This window comes from Etheostoma spectabile, chromosome 17, assembly GCF_008692095.1.
Source record: "Etheostoma spectabile isolate EspeVRDwgs_2016 chromosome 17, UIUC_Espe_1.0, whole genome shotgun sequence".
NCBI classification, from domain to species: Eukaryota; Metazoa; Chordata; class Actinopteri; order Perciformes; family Percidae; genus Etheostoma; species Etheostoma spectabile.
This window is the reverse complement of record NC_045749.1, coordinates 1,098,234-1,120,436: the sequence shown is the minus strand read 5'-3', so window position 1 is coordinate 1,120,436 and position 22,203 is coordinate 1,098,234. Positions and strand designations below refer to the sequence as shown.

At 41.3% G+C, this 22,203-nt stretch overlaps 1 protein-coding gene across 1 annotated transcript in view; it reads left to right on the top strand.

Annotated features, from left to right (window-relative positions):
• atrnl1a (attractin-like 1a) overlaps positions 1–22,203 on the top strand; it is a 287,103-nt gene that overhangs the window by 155,004 nt on the left and 109,896 nt on the right. The window contains 1 exon segment of the mRNA XM_032542162.1: positions 15,600–15,661. Within this exon segment, the coding sequence (XP_032398053.1) occupies positions 15,600–15,661 (62 nt within the window).

The following is a 22,203-nucleotide window of genomic DNA, read 5'->3' as shown; positions in this document are numbered from 1 at the left end:
CCCCCCCCCCCCAGATAAAGCTCAGTCTGATCTGATTGGCCAGCTTGTTTTCTGGAATCTCCGTTCAACTTTTTTTTCACTACTTGCAGCTGGAGCTACTGCAACGGAGTATGTAGCAGGATGTTGTATTGTGAAAAATCACCTGTCCCAGCAGTAATGTGACACCCGAAATTGGGGAGAAATGACTTGACCGCCAAGATTTCAGCTATCTGGCGTTAGCATGTAGCTTCTTAATATTTAGCAGTAGGCTAACGTTAGGTTGTAATGGAACGACGCAGCACTTTCTACTGTCAAAACTCCCATAAAAGGCTTTGAAACCCAAATATTCAGACAGGTTTCAGGAGTATTGTGACCTGGAATTTGGGAGAATTTGCATTTGCAGCCAAGATGAAATCTTTTACTGCCGTTAGCATGTAACTAAATGTGACAATGTTCCCCAGTAGCTTTAAAAAACAAACAAAAAAAAACTCCAGTGGTTCCAGCCTGGAGCAGATGACCAATCCCATATCCGAATATAAAATTGTGATAAATAGTTGGATTTAAACCCATAGAAGAGACGGAGCACAAATTCACAGCAACCAATCTCCACAAATACTGGCCAGATGTCAGGAAATATGGAGTAGTTAGTTATTCCTCAGAGGGGAGGATAATTTAAGATGATTTCAAAGCCACTGTCTGTGACTAATCATGTTCCTCAGAGGAAGCATCCTCCCATTTTCTGTCATTTCACCTTCAGCCTAAAAGTCTTAATTGTTCATTCGAAATACCAAACTCTAAGAGACAGATTGCCATGAAATGACTCAGGATAAACGGGGCTTTCCTCTTTCTGCCACCCTCACAAAATGCCAACTTTGCAGACACTGTGCTTTGTAATCTCAAAGGGAAGCAGTGACTAGATCACATTCATGCTGATTTTATTGTGGCTTGTTCTCTAACTTCCCCAACAAGACAAAATGTGTAGCTTCTCCACTCATACGGCCGATGAGGCTGTTTCTTCTGTCAAATACTTTCTTATCGCGAGGAGTAACCTCTGTGTTTTTGTGGCCTCCGCTCTCATTGCAAGAAATGAAATCATTCAATTCCTCAGCGTGGTTTGAACATGAAGAGTGACTGTCACTGTTCATCTTATCTCCCCATGTCCTTATAATATTATATAATAATAATAATAATGCATAATCTATAAGGTTGTTCTGTAAGACAAATTATTACAAATTTAAATGAATGAATGAAAATTAAAAAGCCAGTGTCATTAAAACAATAAAATTCAAATGACGGGTAATAATAGCTCAAGATGGAATTTTTACAACCAATAAGAAAGTCCAACGCAACCCATTCTTCGTTGGAAGAAAAAGTGAAAATAGTCACATGGACAAATATTGTCACCTAGGGGGGTTGAAAACTGAGATGTGTCCTTAGGAAGGTAGAAATCCATGACAACACACACACATAGAATATGCACACACACACACTAATGTGAGCGGTGAGTGTTTCCCTGGCGGCGTCCTGACGTCAGCTGGGAGCCGGGGCTGTCTGTAAGGCAGGGGAAGGTGTTGGAATCGGTCATTCTGCTGGAACAGATTTTGATTGGTTCTGTCGGGCCGACCTTGCACCTCCGCCCTCGCTGTCCTGCGCTCGCCACCGTGGTGCAATACTTACCACAAGGTTCCTGCTTTGAATGTATGTAGGGGTGAGCTGCAGCTTTGGACATTAGTCAGCATCCCTTCAGCTGTTTACTTTAAATACATCAGGAAAGTACAGACTCTAAGACAAATACAGTATATCTTCATGTTCCAGAAATTGGTACAGATCATTTAGACCATCATTTAGACCAGTGGCAGACCTGGTCCTGTAGCCTGACGTCGTCATTCTCAGATTCTAGTCTGATTCTGAGTCTGATTCTGCTCCACTGGGCTGTGATTATCGGCTGTGTTTCAACCCAACCAGGAAAGAAAATGCCTCTACACTCACTTGGATAGACCCACAACCAATCAGAGCAACGGAGTATGTGACGTATGTTGAACTTTTGCTGAATCCCATAGGAAGGACGGCAAAAACATCTTTCCGATCGACAACTGCCTTGATCGCTGTTCTCTGTCCTTTTTTAAAAATGAATGCGCTGTCGATATCTTCTATAACAGACGCCATGGAGGAATCTCCACGTCTCAATTCCCCAGCGACCGTCGTCTTTGTTGTAAACGAATTCAACCCAAGCTTGGTGACGTGGTTGATTATGTTACCGTTGATCATCTGCCCATCATCATATAAAGCCCGCCCTGACAATTTGATTGGTCAAAAGAGCCCTGGGTCGAGCATAGTTGCTCCACAAGTCCAGACTGAACTTCCCGACCTCAAATGTTGCCGGGGGGGGGGGGCTAAGTTTGCCTGGCATCCAGGCTAGTGGTCCTGGACCCTGGGCCTTCAACAGGGCCATGGAACCATTTGCCCTAAATAGCTTCACAACCATAACAACTATGTCTATGTTCACAATACAAAAAGGTAATTTTTGGAATACCAGAAACATAAAGCTGGTTACAGGAAAGTAAATCCAAAACACTTATCCATTCATACACATGGATCATGTGCCTGATAACCCTAACCCAACTCAGCAATAATCTAGAAATTAATACTAGTATTTTAGCGAATAAAAAAAGAAAAAATATATTCATCAATAAATAATTTAAGAATACAAAATGATTTTAATATTTTTTCTTAGGCCTTCAGTGAATACCTTGAGGGCCTAAAGGGTCCCTCTCTGATTTGGACATAGACTATTAATTTGTAATTTTGATGTGCTGTTGATTGTTTTAGTTTTAAAGCATCCAGTTCCCGTACATGTACAGTACGGTGCTGCGCATGAGTATAGGAACCCTGCTTGAGTTGACTAAAAAGAGGAATAAAAAAAAATCATCTTTTGGAGATTGATCTTAGTGCCTTAATGAAAAAAATGAGGAAAAATCCAACCTTGAAGGACACCAGTTTTCTTTGTGAATGAATAATATATTGTAAATTGATAAATAAATAAAATTTATAAATAAATTTGATAAAATGTTAAATACAAGGGGTAGGAATATAGGCACCCATATGTTTTAATTCCCATAGAAGCAGGCAGATTTTTATTTTCAAAAGCCAAGATCAGGATACTATTCATTCTGATAAAGTTCCTTTGGTATTTAGAATAAAAATATCCCCCCCTCCATCATCACACACCCTTCACCATTCCTAGAGATTGGCATGGGGAACTTCCCATAAAATCATCTCTCAATGCAAATCAAATCAGCTATTAAGCTAACTGAAATAAAACCATGCCTATCTCTAGGTTTAAATTAAATAAAGTGATCTGTTAGCATAGAAATTTCAAAATAAGTGCAGAAACACACTATGGCACAGGCAAATATAGATCATCACTGTACTTTGTTAATTTTGACACTGTTTTCCATAAACTAGGACTGGCCTGGATTTGCTTCCAATCCCAAAGCCATGTTTTATTGATATAGCCCAAACACGTGGGAACGCAACCCAGTTTGTCTCTTCATCTTTGGAAAGAACTAACTTGTTAATTTAGCTAGGAATTGTATAACTTGAGACCTTAACTGTTTTGTTTTTTGTTTTTTTTAAATAACAGCAATGATCCCCACTATCCCATGTTTCAGAGACACTAAAATAAAATCGACATCAGGAAACAAATCACACTGCCGTGTAAAGAACTTGTTTCTGCTCTGTTGATTCCTTATTTGTAATTTTTGCTGAACAACACGGTTCTTTTGCATCTTCAGCCCCTCTCTCTTTGCATCCCCCATGCATCACAGCCTACAGGCCAGCTGATTAAAAGCCTTCTGTCAGAGGTCAGTAGCCATTTTGTTGCAGGCGATCTCAGGGCCGGCATGATTGGTCCGATGATTTGATTTGCCGCGTAGTGCTCAGTCACTTATTATCCTCTGCGCCTGCCGTCATTAAATAGGATGCCTCTCCTAATCCAATATCTGAGAGAGACACACACGCACGCACGCACGCACGCACGCACGCACGCACGCACGCACGCACGCACGCACACACACACACACACACACTCTCCATCTGATCATGTCAGTTACAAAGTGTCCTTTATTTGATCAAACCAGAAGTTGAAACGGTTAACTGTATCACACACACACACACACACACACACACACACACACACACACACACACACACACACCCTCTCTGATCATGTCAGTTACAAAGTGTCCTTTATTGGATCAAACCAGAAGTTGAAACGGTTAACTCTATCACACACACTCTATCACACACACACACACACACACTAGCACACACGGGAGGACTGCGGTCTATCTGATGCATCACATTGAGGAAGTATTAGATTCCATAGGGTGGAAGAGGAGAGGGAAGGCTGAGTGCTGCCCATTTAACCAAACAGGAAGTCATCAGCAACATCAGGAAAAATCAGGCTTGTTGTGTTGGGATTTATAGAGGCTTTGTTTTAGGGACAAGTCGCAATAATATAAAATTTTTCTAATCCATGGCATAATCTGCAGTCAGTCATCAAACAAGCTGATTGTACTAAAACTTTGTTGGCTTAGTGACTGTGGGGGACAGTTACCAATTAGCTCCGCAGACATAGCAGCTCATCACCTTGCCCTGTAAATAGATGCTGCATCACTATGTTTTGAACACCACCCATTTTGTTCGGACCAGCAAGTGATTTTAGCTGTGCCTCTCTGCGGTCTGACCTGGCACTTAGAGGTTGATTTGCAGATTTACAGTGCCGCCATCTTTGGTTGGAATATGAGCAAACAGCTTTATATTTTAGCGCTCAATGACGTATGTTATACGCTATTTAAATGACGCAGGAAACAAACAACTCATCATAAAACATAAAATGCATTTTTAATCCTTTTAAAGGGGTTTAATAACAAAATAAAAACTGTTAACCAGGTAAATTGCTGGTGACACCCTTTTTATTACCTGGCCAGTGTTACATCTTTACAGGCCAGTATAAGGTTTAAGTGCTGAAGTAGTAAATGTCTGACCAATGATTTCTTTAAATATCCAGCATTATATTTTATTAACACACAGAGCTCATTAAAAGCGACAATAACAATCTTTCCCCCCCCCCAAAGTATTTTTGTTATTTCTAGTTAAAACAGTTCCATGTGATTTTAGTTACTGTTGGCGACAGATGAATTGTACATGACAGTATGGAAGATGTTTTTCCACAGCAAACGGACAACAAACAAAATGAAAATCGGAATAATACGCGACAAGTGAAAACTGCTCTGGATTAATATCATGTTGTGTTTTCACTGCAGTTTGTTGCTGGTGTTTGAGCTGCAGATTGATGCAGAAGTGAGCATTTAGCACCTGTTAGAGGGAGCGGCATCTGTGAGCTCCTCTAACAAGTGCACACATATGGCAGAGCTGGGCTCATTTGCATACCATGTAGGTGGAGGCGCCACTTGGCAACTGCCTCACTTTGGTCATTAGGTCCTCATGAAATGCAAATCCTGAGGAAGGAGTGTGTGGTAAACACATTTCAGCCACTGGAAGATTCACATGTACAGTTGTTAACATGCTGGTGTCCTAACGTGTGCCAAACATTACTTATTGTAGGAAGAAAACCGATAGATGTGGTGATGAGGAAATGTGAAGTGAGGAGGAAAATGAACTGTTTGAAGTTTGAGAGTTATTTATTTGACTTAATTGAGGGAATTAAATGCATGAATTGAGCATTAGAATGGGTAATTTGAAGGAATGATTTTTAATTAAAACACACTTTACTGATTTGATGGAACAATCACACATGCACAGTACACCTCCTAGGATTTACAGTTAGACAAAAAATAACAAGTGTGCAGTTTATTCTCATTTCACATGGCTGTTCTCATGAACCCTTTGTGCCTATAGCTATGGAAATTAACACACTGTAAATTGTATGTATTCCACATATTTATTACTGTATGCACAGCTCTGACTGCCGCTGTATCGGAGTGCGGAGGTCGGCGTGGGCGGATGGGTCCTTAAACACAGGGCTGTCAAGCGTGGGAGCCGAGTTTATGTCCCGGAGAAAAACTAAAACACAAGACCATCACCCAGGAAACAGGTGTTAGTGTCCCGGGAGTACTACTAAAGGGACCGGTGTTTTTATAAAAATATATACACATATATATACAGTATTAGATTAGATTAGATTATACTTTATTTATCCCACGACGGGGAAATTCTGTCGTTACAGTAGCAGCATAGCAGCAACAGCAAAAAACAAAACACAAAACAATAACACACAAACAAGTAAGCACGAAAGAAATACAAGGCAAGAAATACTGGCAAGAAATAGACAATGAAAATATGGTAGACTGAGTAAGTAAAATGCCGTCAAACAAAAGGAATTTTAAAGTGCGGTTGCCATGATAAGAGAAACAATATTGCGGTGTAAGTGACGTTAAAAATTAAGTTGAATGTGTAATTAGAGCAAAGAAGCAAGAGTCGGTAGCATAATTTAAATTATATTAACCTATATGGAACAAAATTATAAACGCAACCTTTGTTTTTGCAGCAATGATTTTACACTATTTTTCATGAGCTGAATCTGAAGATCTAATACTTTTCACGTAAAATCTGTCTAAATCTGAGTTAATGAGCACTTCTCCTTTGCCGAGATAATCCATCCACCTCACGGATGTGGCATATCGAGATGTAGATTAGACAATAAAAGTTAGACAGACTACACCTGACCAACCAGCTGGGATGTTGGTTGTGGTCAGAGGTTCGACAGCAAATAACCAACTCATATATATCAGTGCAGTTTTATGTTTTCCTAGAGGAAGAACCTGTTTGGAAGGAGAAATCGTGTGCTCCTTCAAACTGCTGCTGTGAGTGTCTAATCAGTGTTTGTCTCAGCGATGAACAGCTTTGCCAGGCTTGTCTTCCTGCCTTCTACCCCGTGTATCTGATCAGCCTGCAGCCGGGACGAGGATTAGTCGAGAAGAGTAAATGAACTGATTATCTTTCCCCGCCATCGTCCGCTCACCTGCTCCCCTGTCATCATCCCCCCGTTCTCCATTCATCTTCTGCCTCAGCTTCTCTTCTCATCTCTTTTTCTTCTCTCTCTCTCTCTGTGTCTTCCTTTATTGATTAGCCAAACTCATTTCAGGTTTTAACAAGCAGCCCAGGCAGGCGGAGCAGCCCTTGTTTCAGGGTTAGGGAAATGAAAGGCAGCCCACTGCTGTCACAGCTCCTGGGCCAGAGGGCCACTGTAGGCCCTCAGTAATGACTGCACTGTGGAGCCGGGGTCCTTGGAGTCCTCTTTACGTCATTCATGTTCCTCTCATCTTTTGCCTCTGTGTGTCTTCCCCCCCCCCCCCCCCCCCCCCCCCCACACACACACACACACACACACTCTCTTCCTTTCTATTATTCTCACACTCTGTCCTGTGGTAATTGCCGTTCAAGCTTCAAGAGCGCAAAACCATTCCCCCTGAACAGTCAGCTGACCCCTGACCTCTGAACAATTAGACTGTATAAAAAGGAATATGGCTGCTGTTTTGTGTTTCCACCATCATGTGTGCGTTATTTCAGTGGCTATGTGTCTGTGAGTCATTATTCTGACCTTTTCTTTGCTGCAGTATTTCCCTCGAGTTTCTTTTTTGTATCAGAAGCAACTCTGTGTCAGCAGTTACAGTCATCACACCGTGCTGCAGAAGCTCCGATCTGCACATTTGGTTTATTACATTACAACACGGCGTCATGACTTAGCGTAACCATACACGCCGACTGTCCTAAGCCAAGTGGTGTGTCATCTGTACGCATTTTGAGCTTTCAGCGTGTTTGTCTACGTAAACGTACACGCCACTTGCCGTGTTATCACCGCTTGCCATGTTATGGCGAGAAGAATGTGACGGTTGAGTTTAGGAAACATGACACGTGGTTGGGTTTAGGAAAAGAAGAACAGAGTTGGCTTTAGTAAAAAACAGAAACAGACGGTTGAGGTTAGGAAACGTGGTCCCCTGGGTGAAAGTCCTGTGTTCTCCCCATCCACGCCCCTGCCCAACCTCCCTACTCAGATTTTCACCCTTTCATACTACTCGCTACGGCGCAAATTCACACGCTATCGCAAGGTAATGTAAGTCAGTGCAGGCCATACAGCTTTGATAAACATGCTAAAAAGTGAGTATGCGTACAAATAACACGCCAATAATGGCATACGAATTGGCGTGTCATACATACGCCGTTTCATGAAATCCGTCTGTACATTAGTAACATGTATCTGTCTAACAATAAAGCCATTTCAATCTTAATATAAAGGACAAATAAATAAATACACTGAAGGATACACTTAATCTTTTCCAGTGAGCCAAGGGTACAACACATGACTAGTCTCTTATTGTCAGACCTTCTTCCACAGCGCTGAGGAGGGTCTGGCTAGTCTACACAGCCTTAGTTCTATAAACCAATCACAAATGTTATGGGCAGCGCTATGTGCAATGGAGCCTCTGCACAATAGCCTCGGGAAGGAACTTGTTTTGGTGGAACGTGTGTACGTTCAAAAGCTGTTTTAGAGGTGCAACAGAAAACTCTGATTGGACAGATAGTCTAGCTAGCTGTCTGGATTTACCCTGCAGAGATCTGAGGAGCAGGTAACCAGAGTCCACCGGGGGTTTAGAACGCCAACACTAAGAAAGAGGAATGTAACAGACATCTGGCCGAAATGAGGGAGACCAACATATGACAAACACTTCCTCAAATAATAAAATCTTACCACAAACTTCATAAACTTTCTAAATGTAAGAGGCATTCACAACAAGCATTGGAGCATAGTGGCACAAGAGCCTCCCACCCATTCAGATTCACACGGATTCAGGTTTTTAGCTTCTCGTTGTCCAGAATGCCTTTGTTTTCTTTTCTTGTGCGAGGGAGGTTACACTGGTTGTAAATTCCATTGTGGAGGAGGGCAAAAAGTAAAAAAAAAAAAAAAAAACATAACATACATAAATAATAATAATAAAATACATATTTTAACTTGTGACAGCAAGACTGTTTTATATCATCCTGCTCTCGTCCAATAAATTGTGATTGCAGCATAAAGGCGCTTTCACAAGCTCTTTCAGACTTTTTGAGCTCCTCATCATGATGTAATTCATAGCTGTAAATGCAACACCACCAATTAAACACTACACTGCTTTTTCTGTTTAAAATTATTCAATTCTGTTAAGAGACGGAACGCAATGACCACAAACCGAATGACCATAGAATAGATGTTCCACCCCTATGACAGTGTCAGTGGAAACTGAACATTACACTACACAAGTACACAATCTTTCTGGACTATTGCGTTGGCTTGCATTACGTTTTGGATGTTAATTTGTACATTGCGTGTGTGTGCGCGATGTTGTCAGACGTGTGTGTTTGTGGCTCTGCAGTGGTGTGGATCAAGAAGAAAGGGGTTTGGTCTAAACAGCTTATTGATTATGCTGTAGTTGTGTTTAACGACTGCAGTTGTTGTAAATTTAAATGTTGGCTGGAGTTGGATTGGTGTGTGGGTGTGTGTGGGAGAGAGCAACATTAGGAGGAATATTTGAGTCTGTATTTATTTATTATATTATGTATTTGTGTTTTCATATCTTGTGAATGATCGTTTGCCTTAGTTTTGAATATTTTTTCTATCTGTGTTCCTGTGTGTGTACAGTGCATTATGATAAGTCTTTATATTGTCCCGTGGTAATGCTGTAGATTGCTGCATTGCAAGCCTGAATGCAAAGCCAGGCTCTTTTCTCCCTGATGCCTGTATTAATGCTGCGTCCCTCTGGACTGAAATCAGCTTTCCTGCAGGTTTTTCACTGTCAGGCCATTTTACCTGCTGCACAAATGCCGGTAAACCTCTTAAGCCCATTCTGCCCCATTTCTTTCTCTCTTCCCCTCCCAGCTAGTCTCAGAGGATTCACCAAAGACAAAGACACAGCCTTTCTGGCTATTAGGGCCATTCAAAGCTATCCCCATGTCGAACATGCTTGAAATATATTGCTGTCAAATGTACTGTGAGGCCTGCTATCAGTGGTTTTATACTTTATAGTCCGTGTTAGCCGCTGCAGTGCTGCTCCGGGTTTTTTTTCTGATTTTAAAACAGATCTTTGGCAGTCCACCTGTCGTGAGGATCAGGTGATGTCACAGGCCAATTTGCACATCGGTGGCCTCAGCTGTACCACTTTCACGTCGTCTTAAAGTTTCACAAAGTAAAATGCAAGACTTTTTTTTTTGCAGCCAATTAAAATGAAACAAGACTGTTCAAGTCTTAACTTAAAAATGAATAGAGTGCAGGTTTGTCTGACACAACGGATTTCTTACAAAACGGCTCACTGAGAAGCATTTGAAGACGTCTAAAGTTAAATTGCAGTCTCATTATGCAGATCCTGATTTTAGAGTTCACATAAAAGACAGACCTGACAGACGGGTAAACAACAAAGTGTTACACAGGATGTCCTCATCTACAGTATTATGGAAGCTTCTTTTGTTCTAACACAATTCAGATTACAAAGTACTTTCCATTAAAACAAATATATTTTAAACATTTTTTCTTTTTGTTTTCAAACATCTTTTTGTTTTTTGCAGCAAATAACATGAAAGTAACATATAAACACATTGACCAGTGATATAATAAAAGTAGCCAAAAATGTGCAGGTTAATAATTGACTAATAATATAATGGAGTACCACACATTGAAGACAAGAAATAACCAAACTCTTGTGTGTGTGGTGTGTGTGTGTGTGTGTGTGTTGTTGTGGTGTGTGTGTGGGTGTGTGTGTGTGTGTGTGTGGTTGTGTTGTGTGTGTGGTTGTGTGTGTGTGTGTGTGTGTGTGTGGTGTGTGTGTGTGTGTGTGTGTGTGTGTGGCTTGCGTGCTTGCGTGCGTCAAGCGTCAACATCAACATCGTCAACATCGCAGCCGCTGCGTCGGCCAACATCGCGCGCGCGATGTTGACAAATGAGAACCAATGTGCATTCATCAGGTTTCTATTTTTTTTCCCAGAATGCACATCTTCCTCCAACTATCCAGAAACAAGGCATCAGTTATCTTTCCACCAGAACTCGCTGCTCTGTTTCTTCCTACAGGGCAGAGAAGTGTAAAGAAAATCAATTATGCCTGGAACAAATAATCCTCGTATCATGAGAGATTTTAAATTTGGACAACAATGGCTTTCAGGCGTTTTCACAGCTGGGGGCCAAAATAAGCATTGTGGTGCATCTGTGCTACACACACACACACACACACCCACACACACACACACACACACACACACACAAACAGTAAACTCACGCAGCCTCTGATACAGACAGATTGTGGAGTTATATTTTGAGAGTTGAAAAAAGAGGTGTGTGTGTGTGTGTGTGTGTGTCTATGCTGATGTAACAAGTGGAAACAAATTTAACACGTATTTTTATTTTAATGATGCAACATACAGTATTTGTATATTTTAACAGGAAAAAAATAGTTTTTTATGTCATAATGCCATTTCTTTAATAATCATAATAGCATGTTTTATAAGATTCTGGTGGCTGCTTATGCCCCAACTTTCTCACAATGAGATAAACAACAAATCCTTTTTTTGGGGGGGGGGGGCATTTTCAGCCTTTATCTTGACAGGAAAGCAGAAGACATGAAAGCAAAGGGCCGCAGGTCGGAGTCGAACCTGGGCCCGCTGCGTCGAGGAGTAAACCTTTATGTATGGGCGCCCCCTCAACCAACTGAGCTATCCGGGCGCCCAAAACAAGCAGCAAAAACCACAAGGTTTAGAATTAAACAAATTTAAATTTTAAATTAAAGTGCATATGTTTTACTTTTTGACTTTTGGTTCCTTTATTGTTTTATATATCTTTTTTGTGCATGGTTTACAAAGTGAAAAAGTCCAAAGTCTCCCCCCCCCCCCAAGGGGACTTACCATCTCCAACAGAAAACCCTGTTCACCAGCTGCTCCAAACAGCTCTACTGTAGTCCAGCCTTTACTTCTGTGACAATAATAATATAACGCTCGCCTAGCTGCTAGCATGGCACGCCCTCATGCTCTGCAACTGACAAGCTAGCAGGACTCACTGAGCATGTGCAGCTCCCATCAAAGACGGCTAAGAAGTGAGATGTCTCACTCTGTAGCTAAAACAGAGAGCTCAACACAGGGTGAAAAGAGGAGCTGCAGTACAACACAAATATGGTGTTTTTTGAAAATGAAACTAAAAACATATTCTGGTACAACCTCTGAATATAATTATGAACCTGAAAATGAGCATAATATGGGCGTTTTAAATTGCCAATAAAAAAATGTGGAAGTTCAAATCCTAAAAGGAAGAAACTGGGGACTTAGACTGGGGGTACTGGGGACTCCACAGATCTCCACAGCACTGTGGACTAAGGTCTGGCTACACCACGGATACACTCTGTATTATAATCATTTCTTTAAACCAATCCCATCTTGGGTGGTGCTAAGCTCCGGATGCAGCAACGGAGGCTCTGTTAGTCTCCGCAGTCAGTGGAAGTACACACACTGACTTTAATGGAAACCTAACGACTCCACCGCGGATCCGCAGCCGTTACGCATCCTGTGGAAATTGGGGGTCAGAGAGCGGACAGTGAGGGACCGTGTCCAGAAAGTGAAGCTTTTCAAATGTCATTTTTTCATTACTTTTAAGGTGCACCAACACAATCCTGTTCACGTCCGTTGTATTTGGTTGGAGGCAGAAGATTGAATATCTTCAAATCTCAGCCCTTCAAAACAGAAACTCACTCTAAAAATACATCAGATCTGTGGTTCAGGACAGCAGAGGGCCACACACTGCACCATGTGATGGATGGTGCAGTCAGTGGGTTTAATGGTGCTGTAGCATCCAGTCGGTTTATCGGGGTTCATGCTGCAGAATAGTAGAGAGCACAACAACAACAGTTCAGAAGCTTTTTATCACAGGCTAATCTTCTAATAACCTACCAACCATTTGGGTGGTTGCTTGCATTGTATTCTGTGTGTGTGTGTGTGTGTGTGTGTGTGTGTGTGTGTGTGTGTGTGTGATGGTTGGGTGTTGTGTGTGTGTGTGTGTGTGTGTGTGTGTGTGTGTGTGTGTGTGTGTGTGTGTGTGTGCTGCGTGTGTGCGTGTGTTGTGTTTGTGCTGAGGGAAATATTTGAGAATGTATTTGGCAAAAAGTAAAGTGTGGCCTTTTTTAAGAGGTCGAACATTGGCCTAGGTTACAAAGATGTTCCTCCACAGTATTGCATAACTTTCACATAATGCTGTGTAACACTTGTTTGGGAAACCAAGTTATGTTGGGACCCGCGAATTAAAAGATATGAATAGTTGGTAGATTTTGCTTGATTTGTAAATAATATCTTTACGACAGAGTTAGATAAGGTCGTCCAAACCATCCATCCATCATCCATCCATCCATCCATCCATCCATCCATCATCCATCCATCTATCTATCTATCTATTCACCCGTATCCGGTATGGGTCTCGGGGCAGCAGCAGCTCCAGCAGGGGACCCAAACTTCCTCCCCGAGCCACATCAACCAGCTCCGACTGGGGATCCCGAGGTGTTCCAGGCCAGGTTGGAGATATAATCCCTCCATAGTCCGGGTCTTCCCCGAGGCTCCTCCCAGCTGGACGTGCCTGGAAAACCTCCCTAGGGAGCCCCCAGGAGGATCCTTACAGATGCGAACCACTCAACTGGCTCCTTCGACGTGAAGGAAGTAGTAGACTGTATCGAGTTTCCACCCCCCACCCTACTAGGCGTTGTTTTACATCTTTAAAATAAGATATTTTCAAAATCTTTTTAGATGAAAGTCTCACCTTTGAATTAACAGTAAATATTTCCAAGTCCTTCAGCTGAATAACTCTAGTAATGGGCATCCCATCGTTATGTAATCACACGCTCTCCTGTCAGTCTCTTGGAAGAAGCCGCTTTGAGGACCACGATAAGATTTTCTCTGGCTGTTTGCATCATCTCCATGACAACGCCTTGTTGTACTTCCATTCTACTTCCAACTTTTAGGCTTTTTGTAGCTAGATATTTGTTTCATCTAAATATAAATGTGGATAACGTTAGTGCAATGCTTGCTATAGTTAGACTTCTAGTGATGAATCAGAGAAAACACGTTTTACTCCAAGTCACAGCTTTGTACTAACACCGCTGGGCTCTCTCTCTCTCTCTCTCTCTTCTCTCTCTCTCTCTCTCCTCTCTCTCTCTCTCTCTCTCTCTACACCACATAACGTTACTGTGCTTTCGGGCGGTTGTTAAGGCTCAGTCTAAAACTCGGCTTTTTCGACCAGCGGTTTGTAAAAACATCAAAATCAAATGGATTATGGATAATTTGGATAGTTTATAGCTGACTTGTCCATTGAAACAGGTTACGTCCCCTACATTCTGCGACTTGAACAGCTGAAGGTCTAGACCCCGATTTAAGACAACCCCACTTTTTCAGACTTTTTTTCTAAAATCCTATCTAATATTTGGACCAATACGGTATTACACATTTAAAAGAAGAAAGAACAGAGCACAGACACACAAATGCGCGTGCACACGCACGCACACACACACACACACACACACACACACACACACACACACAACACACACACACACACACACACACACATACAAACACACAAACACACAGAAGATAATCAGTATAATGAGCAAAGATTTTAAACATTTTAAATGGGAGGCTTTGCTACTTCTGAAGACGTCCTGTTAGGCTCTGGGTTCATGTTTGAGTTATATTTATATGCGTAGTATATAAGAGTTTAGCTACATCCAAAAATCTGCATTTTAACAAGTTCCTCAACTGGATATAAACATAAGCAGTGTGTTTAAAAACATTCAAAATCATTTCCTCACATTTGGACCACATATTCCAAATGTTATATATTAAGTATAGTATATGTTAACCCTCTGGGGTCTAAGTGTATTTCCACACATCTTCTTAAATTCATCTTTTCAGGGTATTAGCATAAAACCAATCCCCATGTGTTTCATATCAAAATGTTCAGAACAAACTCTGCTTTCTGATCAGTGAGGCGCACATCTTTTCTAGAGCAATGTGGAATAATTGACGATAAGGGCCCTATTTAAAGATCTAAGCGCACGGCGAGAAGCGCCTGGCGCAGGTGCGATTTGGGCTGGTCCAAATCCACTTTTGCCGGGCGCATGGTTCTACAGGGTTGTACTTAGTGTCTTCATTAAATCATAGGTGTGTTTTGGGCATAACATGCAATCAACCAATCAGTGTCATCTCCCATTCCATACACTTGCGTTGGGCTTTGCGCTGCGCCGGGTGCGGGATAAGGCCCGAAACCTAAAACGTCGTTTACTTTTTGAAATTAAGAGATTTGAGCTCCTACTCAAACTTATGTGTTGTCGGAATTGTTTCAGTACTTGAAATGAGTTTACCGAAGTCTTCGGTTCACAAAGTACTGTAAAATATGATTAAAATAGTAAAACAATGTCTAAAATGAAATTTTGTAATATTGCTTTTTTAGCAGGCGTTTTGTCAAACATGGCCTGGATGCATTGGAGCGTCTTTCATCCTCCAAGGGTTCATTTTATGTTTTCTCTCTCTTCTTTTTCCAACAGATTGCTTTCTCTCAGCACAACAGCATCATGGACCTTGTGCAGTTCTTTGTCACCTTCTTCAGGTAAGTCCATCAGCCTGTCTTATTGACTGGGTGTACTTTGTTATCTGCAGAGCGTCCAGCTGCTCCTCACCGGGGCTCTGCTGCTCACTGAGTCACTTCCCAGAGGCTCTTTGCACAACTGGGTCATAAGCTGAACTCATTAAGTTATAGTAGGTGGCAGCAGTATAACCACGAATTACCAGCAGGCGCGGAAGTGATGACGTGTTAGAAGCGGAGCGTCTTGACTGCCCGACCGACACTGAAGGCCCTCTACTAGTACTCTACAGAACAGTCCCATGTTTATGAATCTAGTATCTATTTTCCACTCCAAGCACTCCTGCAATTACACTTCATGCCTTTTTTTCCTTTGTTTTCTGGCGTTGTCCTTATATTTTCCACCTCCAAGATGAGTCTCATTGTCCATGGTAGTGTCAAGAGGCTTTTTTTCTCTCAATTAATGTTCACTAATCTGTCTAAATCTGTGTTTGTGAGCACTTCTCCTTTGCCGAGATAATCCATCCACCTCATAGGTGTGGCATATCAAAATGCTGATTAGACAGCATGATTATTATAGCACGCTTCTGGCACGCGGTGCATCACGGCTGATGGAATTACAGTCCCTGACAAAAGTCTTGTCGCTTGTGTACAAATTGACCTGAAGTGCCGCTGAAATATATTTCTAATCAAGATTTATTTACAAGAAATGGCTCATTTTAATCCCAACAGCTTTTGTAATAATTTGTAAAAATAAACTGTCAAAAAGTATTCTAATATTCACAGCTTGGTAAAGCCCATTGAGTCAATTTAGCAAAGACATAAGTGTTGTCGCCTTGTCCTATGAGCTTCACCTGTGACTAATAATGGATCAATCAGGTCTCAGGTGTGTATAAAAACAACCCCAGTACACTAGACCTTCACATCAACTGCAACTAGACCTCTGCAAACATGCCTAAGATTCACCCTGAGACTAAAGTTTTGATTATTAAGAAGCTGAAGACCAGATCCACTGCTGATGTGGCAGACAACTTCAATGTGTCTCAGCGTCAAGTACAGAGGAATAAAAAAACATTTGAAGACACTGGAGACGTTTTTGACAAGCCCAGGTCAGGCAGACCCCGCAAGACAACTGCTCGAGAGGACCGTTTGTTGGCTCGAAAATCCAAGGCCAGCCCATTTTCCACTGCAGCAGAGCTCCACGAGACCTGGTCACCTGAAGTCCCGGATTCTGTCTCGAAATGGCCTCCATGGTCGAATCAGTGCCCAGAAGCCAGCACTAAACAAAAGACAATTGAAAAACCGTGTGGCATTTGCCAAGGCCCACAGCCTGCTAAAAGGATGGATGCTGGAGAAGTGGAAGAAAGTGGATTTTTCAGATGAATCTTCTGTTCTGGATTACACCACAGTTGCCGCAAATATTGCAGGAGACCTACTGGAGCCCGCATGGATCCAAGATTCACCCAGAAAACAGTGAAGTTTGGTGGTGGAAAAATCATGGTCTGGGGTTACATCCAGTATGGGGTGTGCGAGAGATCTGCAGGGTGGGAGGCAACATCAATAGTCTCAAATACCAAGAAATCTTAGCTACCTCTTATATTCCCAACCATAAAAGAGGCCAAATTCTGCAGCAGGATGGTGCTCCATCACATACTTCCATCCCCACTTCAAAGTTCCTCAAGGCGAAGAAGATCAAGATGGTCCAGGATTGGCCGGCCCAGTCACCAGACATGAACATCATGGAGCATATGTGGGGTAGGATGAAAGAGGAAGCATGGAAGACCAAACCAAAGAATACTGATGAACTCTGGGAGGCAGCAGGACTATTCCTGATGACTTCATCAACACATGGTCTGAATCCTTGCCAAACCGCATGGATGCAGTCCTTCAAGCTCATGGAAGTCATACAAGATATTACATTTGAATCTCACAGCACCGCTATTTAATTTGCTGACATATTTTAGTATTTGTAGTAAATTTGTTCAATTTCTGTATAGGCGACAAAACTTTTGTCTTGCCAAAATTTGACCTTTCTGTCTTGTTTAAATAATAAATCTTTTTTTAGTGAAACTAATTTATTTCAGTGCATTGAACATCATTTGGAGGGTTTTAGCTTTTCATATGAGCTGTTTCTTACACCAATTGATTAATTAAAAGTCAGGGTAATAGCAGGTGTTTCTACAAAATAGATAAGCGACAAGACTTTTGTCAGGGACTGTACACTCCAGACAATCAAACAGTGAGCTATGATTTGCTGAGATGCGGCTGAAAAGATGTGTAGGTTATGTTTTGAATAACCTTTTTTTTAACCACAATCTTTCAATTCTCTCAATATTCAGTAAAGTCTTAAAATTTATACTCCCCTACTACTTTTTTTCCTACCTACTTGGATCAAAGAACATTTATGAATATTATCTCAGTAAACTGGAAATGTCGAAAGTCATTTTCCAATGAGAATGGAAGTACGTTTATTTGAACTGATATTTGCTAAATTTATATTAGATTGTCACTACCATAAAGCCCCAATAAGCAGTGGGGTTATGTTTATCATGAAATAGTTATTTATATAATATAATAGTCATGTATTTACGGTGCTATTGGATCTGACCCATTACTCCTAACTAATTCAGCCTTTTTAGTGGTACTATTATATAATTTAAGGACCTTAATACCTTTTCCGGCAGAGAAAAAAAACACACATTATATAACAAGGGCAGTAAATAAACCAACAGCACAGAAAAATGTCCTAGTTGTAGCACGTAACCTTTTCTCACCGAGTCTGGTGCCGTGCAGAAGAGCAGTGACTAACACACACACGCACACTAACACCAAACTCTCCCGGCAAAACTCGTTGCTGTCCCCTACTGATGACATCATCCCTCTATGCTGGCCTAAAGGTCGCTGATGTCCGGAAGCCGGCCCTGGGCACAAAAATGGCTCACTTCCTCACATGGCTGCACAGTCACACACACACACACACACACACACACACACACACACACACACACACACCAGCATGTACACACATACGCACTAATACAGGGAACAACGTGCGCATACACACTCCTACAGATGGATACACACACTCAGACAAACACACACTTGTCCCGTGTTGTAATTGAGTGGCAGAATCTTGCCTGAAGACAGCAGACTTCATTCCAGACTTTCTCCCCGAAACATTCTCATTAGATCCGCTGCCTGCCTGCACAGCGAGCTGGAGTCCCAGAAAAAGGACTGCTTTGTCTTGGTCTTTGGTTTTTAATGGACTAACAGAGATGGGAATCATTTTTACAATTATTAACACACAAACAAACACATCTGTGGAATCAATGCACTCTAAAAGGTATTGACAACCCCACACACATTGATACCAATCGTTTGGCTCAAAGTTGTAGCTGTAGTCCAGTCTCAACTCCTGGAACTGGTTGAACCCCATTTCCAGCAGCAGCAGGCAGCTGTTTCCAGCAAACCGGCTCCAATAAACCCACTGTACACTACCTGCACAGCACCAGATGACAGACATGTAGACAGAGTTGGCATCTAGCTGGTGACTAGTACTGGTGACTGTAATCTGTGTGCTAATACGTTTACTGTACTGTAAATTATGCAGCTTCAAGTAAACTTAAATGTATGTAAATATTACATTAGAAGCAAAATGCACCTAATTATCTAAAGGGGAAAGTAATCATTTGCATCAATCGCTTGGTAAGTCTTTCAATGCATGCTAGCATTTTGGTGTCTAGGTACATCAAAGTCTATTTATTTTACATACCGATGCTTAGTTAAAACTTGCATCACGTACACTAGATTTTTAAAAACCAGTGCAGAAGAAGAGCTAGAGCTTAAATAAATGTAGAGGGCAAACTATTCAATTCTGCAAAAGAAGTAACTCAAGACTGTACGACAGTAGATCATCTTTATCCTCTTCTGTCTTTCTCAGGATTTGTTTGTCCATGTGCACACACTGTATCCTAACGGTTGTCTTATGAGCGTATGTGCCAGTGGGTCTACATTGAATAGGTGTGTATGTGTGTGTGTGTGTGTGTGTGTGTTACTTTTGGCTCCACTATGCTGATCTGGTCAGGAGCTGTGTGTGTGTGTTGCCTGTAGGCAGAAGGCACAGTGATGAGATGCAGTCTTGCACTGGGATGGAAGAGAAGAGGAAAAGATACGCAAATCAATTGGTTGAGAGGATATATTGGACATCTATCTGTGTTGTCTATCGATTGATGTATCTGTCTGTCATCAAGCAAATGCGTGTGGAGGAAACATCATCTGACCTGAATCGGACGTTGTACTAACTAACATAATAAAGAAGCCTTTGCATTCAATGCATATCTGCTAACGTTATACGTTCATACTCAATATATTGGCAAAATGTACACGGCCGATGTGTTTTTCTACAAAATCCACTCCTGGCACCCAATGTTTAATTAACATTTTATAGTTACTGTATGTTACTTTACTGTAGGTAAAGGAAAGCCTGGGGAAAGATTGTGGTATGGGTTAAATATTAAAAAAAGTCAACACTGACTTCACTTGGCTACTTTAGTGACCTAACATTATCGTCAGTCGAATCTAAAAACTTTGACGTAGCATTGAAGCCGGTTAGTAAGGCAGAGGGGAGAAGATAAGTGTCACATGCTGCTACATTCATCCCAAAGAAATCAGAGCTAACACCCTAACCTCATTGCTGTCATCATTTTTTTTATTTTTTTTTAGTGTGTCATGGTACATCATTTTTAGCATTATTACAATGCTGTATGGCCCAGAGGACAGACATGGTCTACATTGTGTTTTATTTCTTTTTTCGGAGAATGAACTGCTCAAAGTTTCTACCTCCCGGAGATCTCCCTGATAAGCTGTGAAATTGCCTTCCACAAAGATTTGAAAAAGTTTAAAACTCCCATCCTCCCTCCAGCCATCCCTCCTCATGTATTTTATCTCATCTCAAAAATTAAGGAAAGAGGGAAAAAAAGAAAATGGCCATAATAAACAGCATTTATGTCTCTGGCTCTCTACATCCTCAAATGCTAATTGGTGACACTTCAGTTCAGCTCTGTCCAATTACCCCCAGCTCTCTCTCGCTTGATTAGCAATCACGCTCTCTCTCGCTCATCCTCTCTCTCTTTCCCAAAACAGCAGAGAAGTAAGTGGCTCCTGAGACTCCCCGAGCTCGCGCACTTCATTTCAAAATAACCATCCCTACCAAGGTCCTCTTCTACCAGGAGGGTACTCTGTTTGTTCAAAAATCTTTCATTTGTCTGCACGTTGTCAGGTTCAGGAGTTGCTTTGTTTGTTTTAACCCTCGTGTCGTCTTCCCACCGACCTGCAATTTTTTGTTTTTTCATTTCAATTTTTGTTTTTAAATGTCAAAATTTCAAATGAAAATCCTTTTATCAACGTTTTGGTTGTCTTTGTCGACACTTTTGTGTCTTACTCCTGAGGTTTTTTTGTCACTTTGTCAACTTTTTCTGAGCCTTTTGAAATTTTTGCAGGTTTTTCCATAAATTTTCAAAGCTTTTCTTTTACATTTTTCACTTTTTTGGACATTTTTGTCGCTTTTTTAGGTATTTTTTCACATTTTTGCCACTTTTGTTGAAATGTCTTTTTTTTGTCATACACATGTTCTTTTATCAATTATTATTTTCTCAAAATGCTATAAAATTGACAAAAAACAAAATCCAATGAAAGTAGTGAACTGACTATTTAACTTGTGAGGAGCGTTGTTGGGAACCATCCACGTTACTTTTTTGGACAATTTGTTTGAAAGAAACCCAAATTTGTGATATAGAAACTTTTTGAAAAGGGGTCAAATTTGCCCCAAAGACCGGCCTGCCGTATTGCACCATCAAAACGTGCCTTATTCAGCGTGTAGCGTGCTAGCTCAAAGTTTGTTGTTGTTTCCCAAAGGAAAAGAATTTAAGAACACCACACACATCAACATTTTAGTGATTTCAAAGGGGTTGCACATGGGGACTCAACAATCTTCATTTTTAGAAAGAGTTGGATGAGCTGATGTTACCTATAACCTTCCTACGTAACGCTTAATACGTAACGTGTCTGCTGTGCCTATAACCTTCCTACGTAACGCTTAATACGTAACGTATTCGCCACACACGAGAGAGGACAACAAACGCATCGACTGCACCAGCAGCTGCAGGTTCCAGTCATTAGAAGCTTGAGCTTTAAAAACTCCATACAACAAGGCCCAAACAAAAAGCTCTGAATGCAAAATATGTCGACTTGAGACTTGACTTGGACTCTAGCTCAAAGACTTGTGGGCATCTCTGGTAGCCCTATGGGGTTGGATAGCAATGAGTTCATTAGGATGTTCATATATATGTAAAGTAGCCATCTGGTTCATGGATGAACTTAATTCCAGCCCACTTAACTCACATCCTCATTTGCTGAAGTTAAAAACGCAAGGATAGAGATACTAAAGTGCTCATGTTATGCTTTTAGGCTTTCTCTTTTTCTTTGTGTTATATATCTTTTTTGTCCATGTTATAAGTTTACAAAGTGAAAATGCCCAAAGTCTCCCCCCCCCAAAGGGACTTACCATCTCC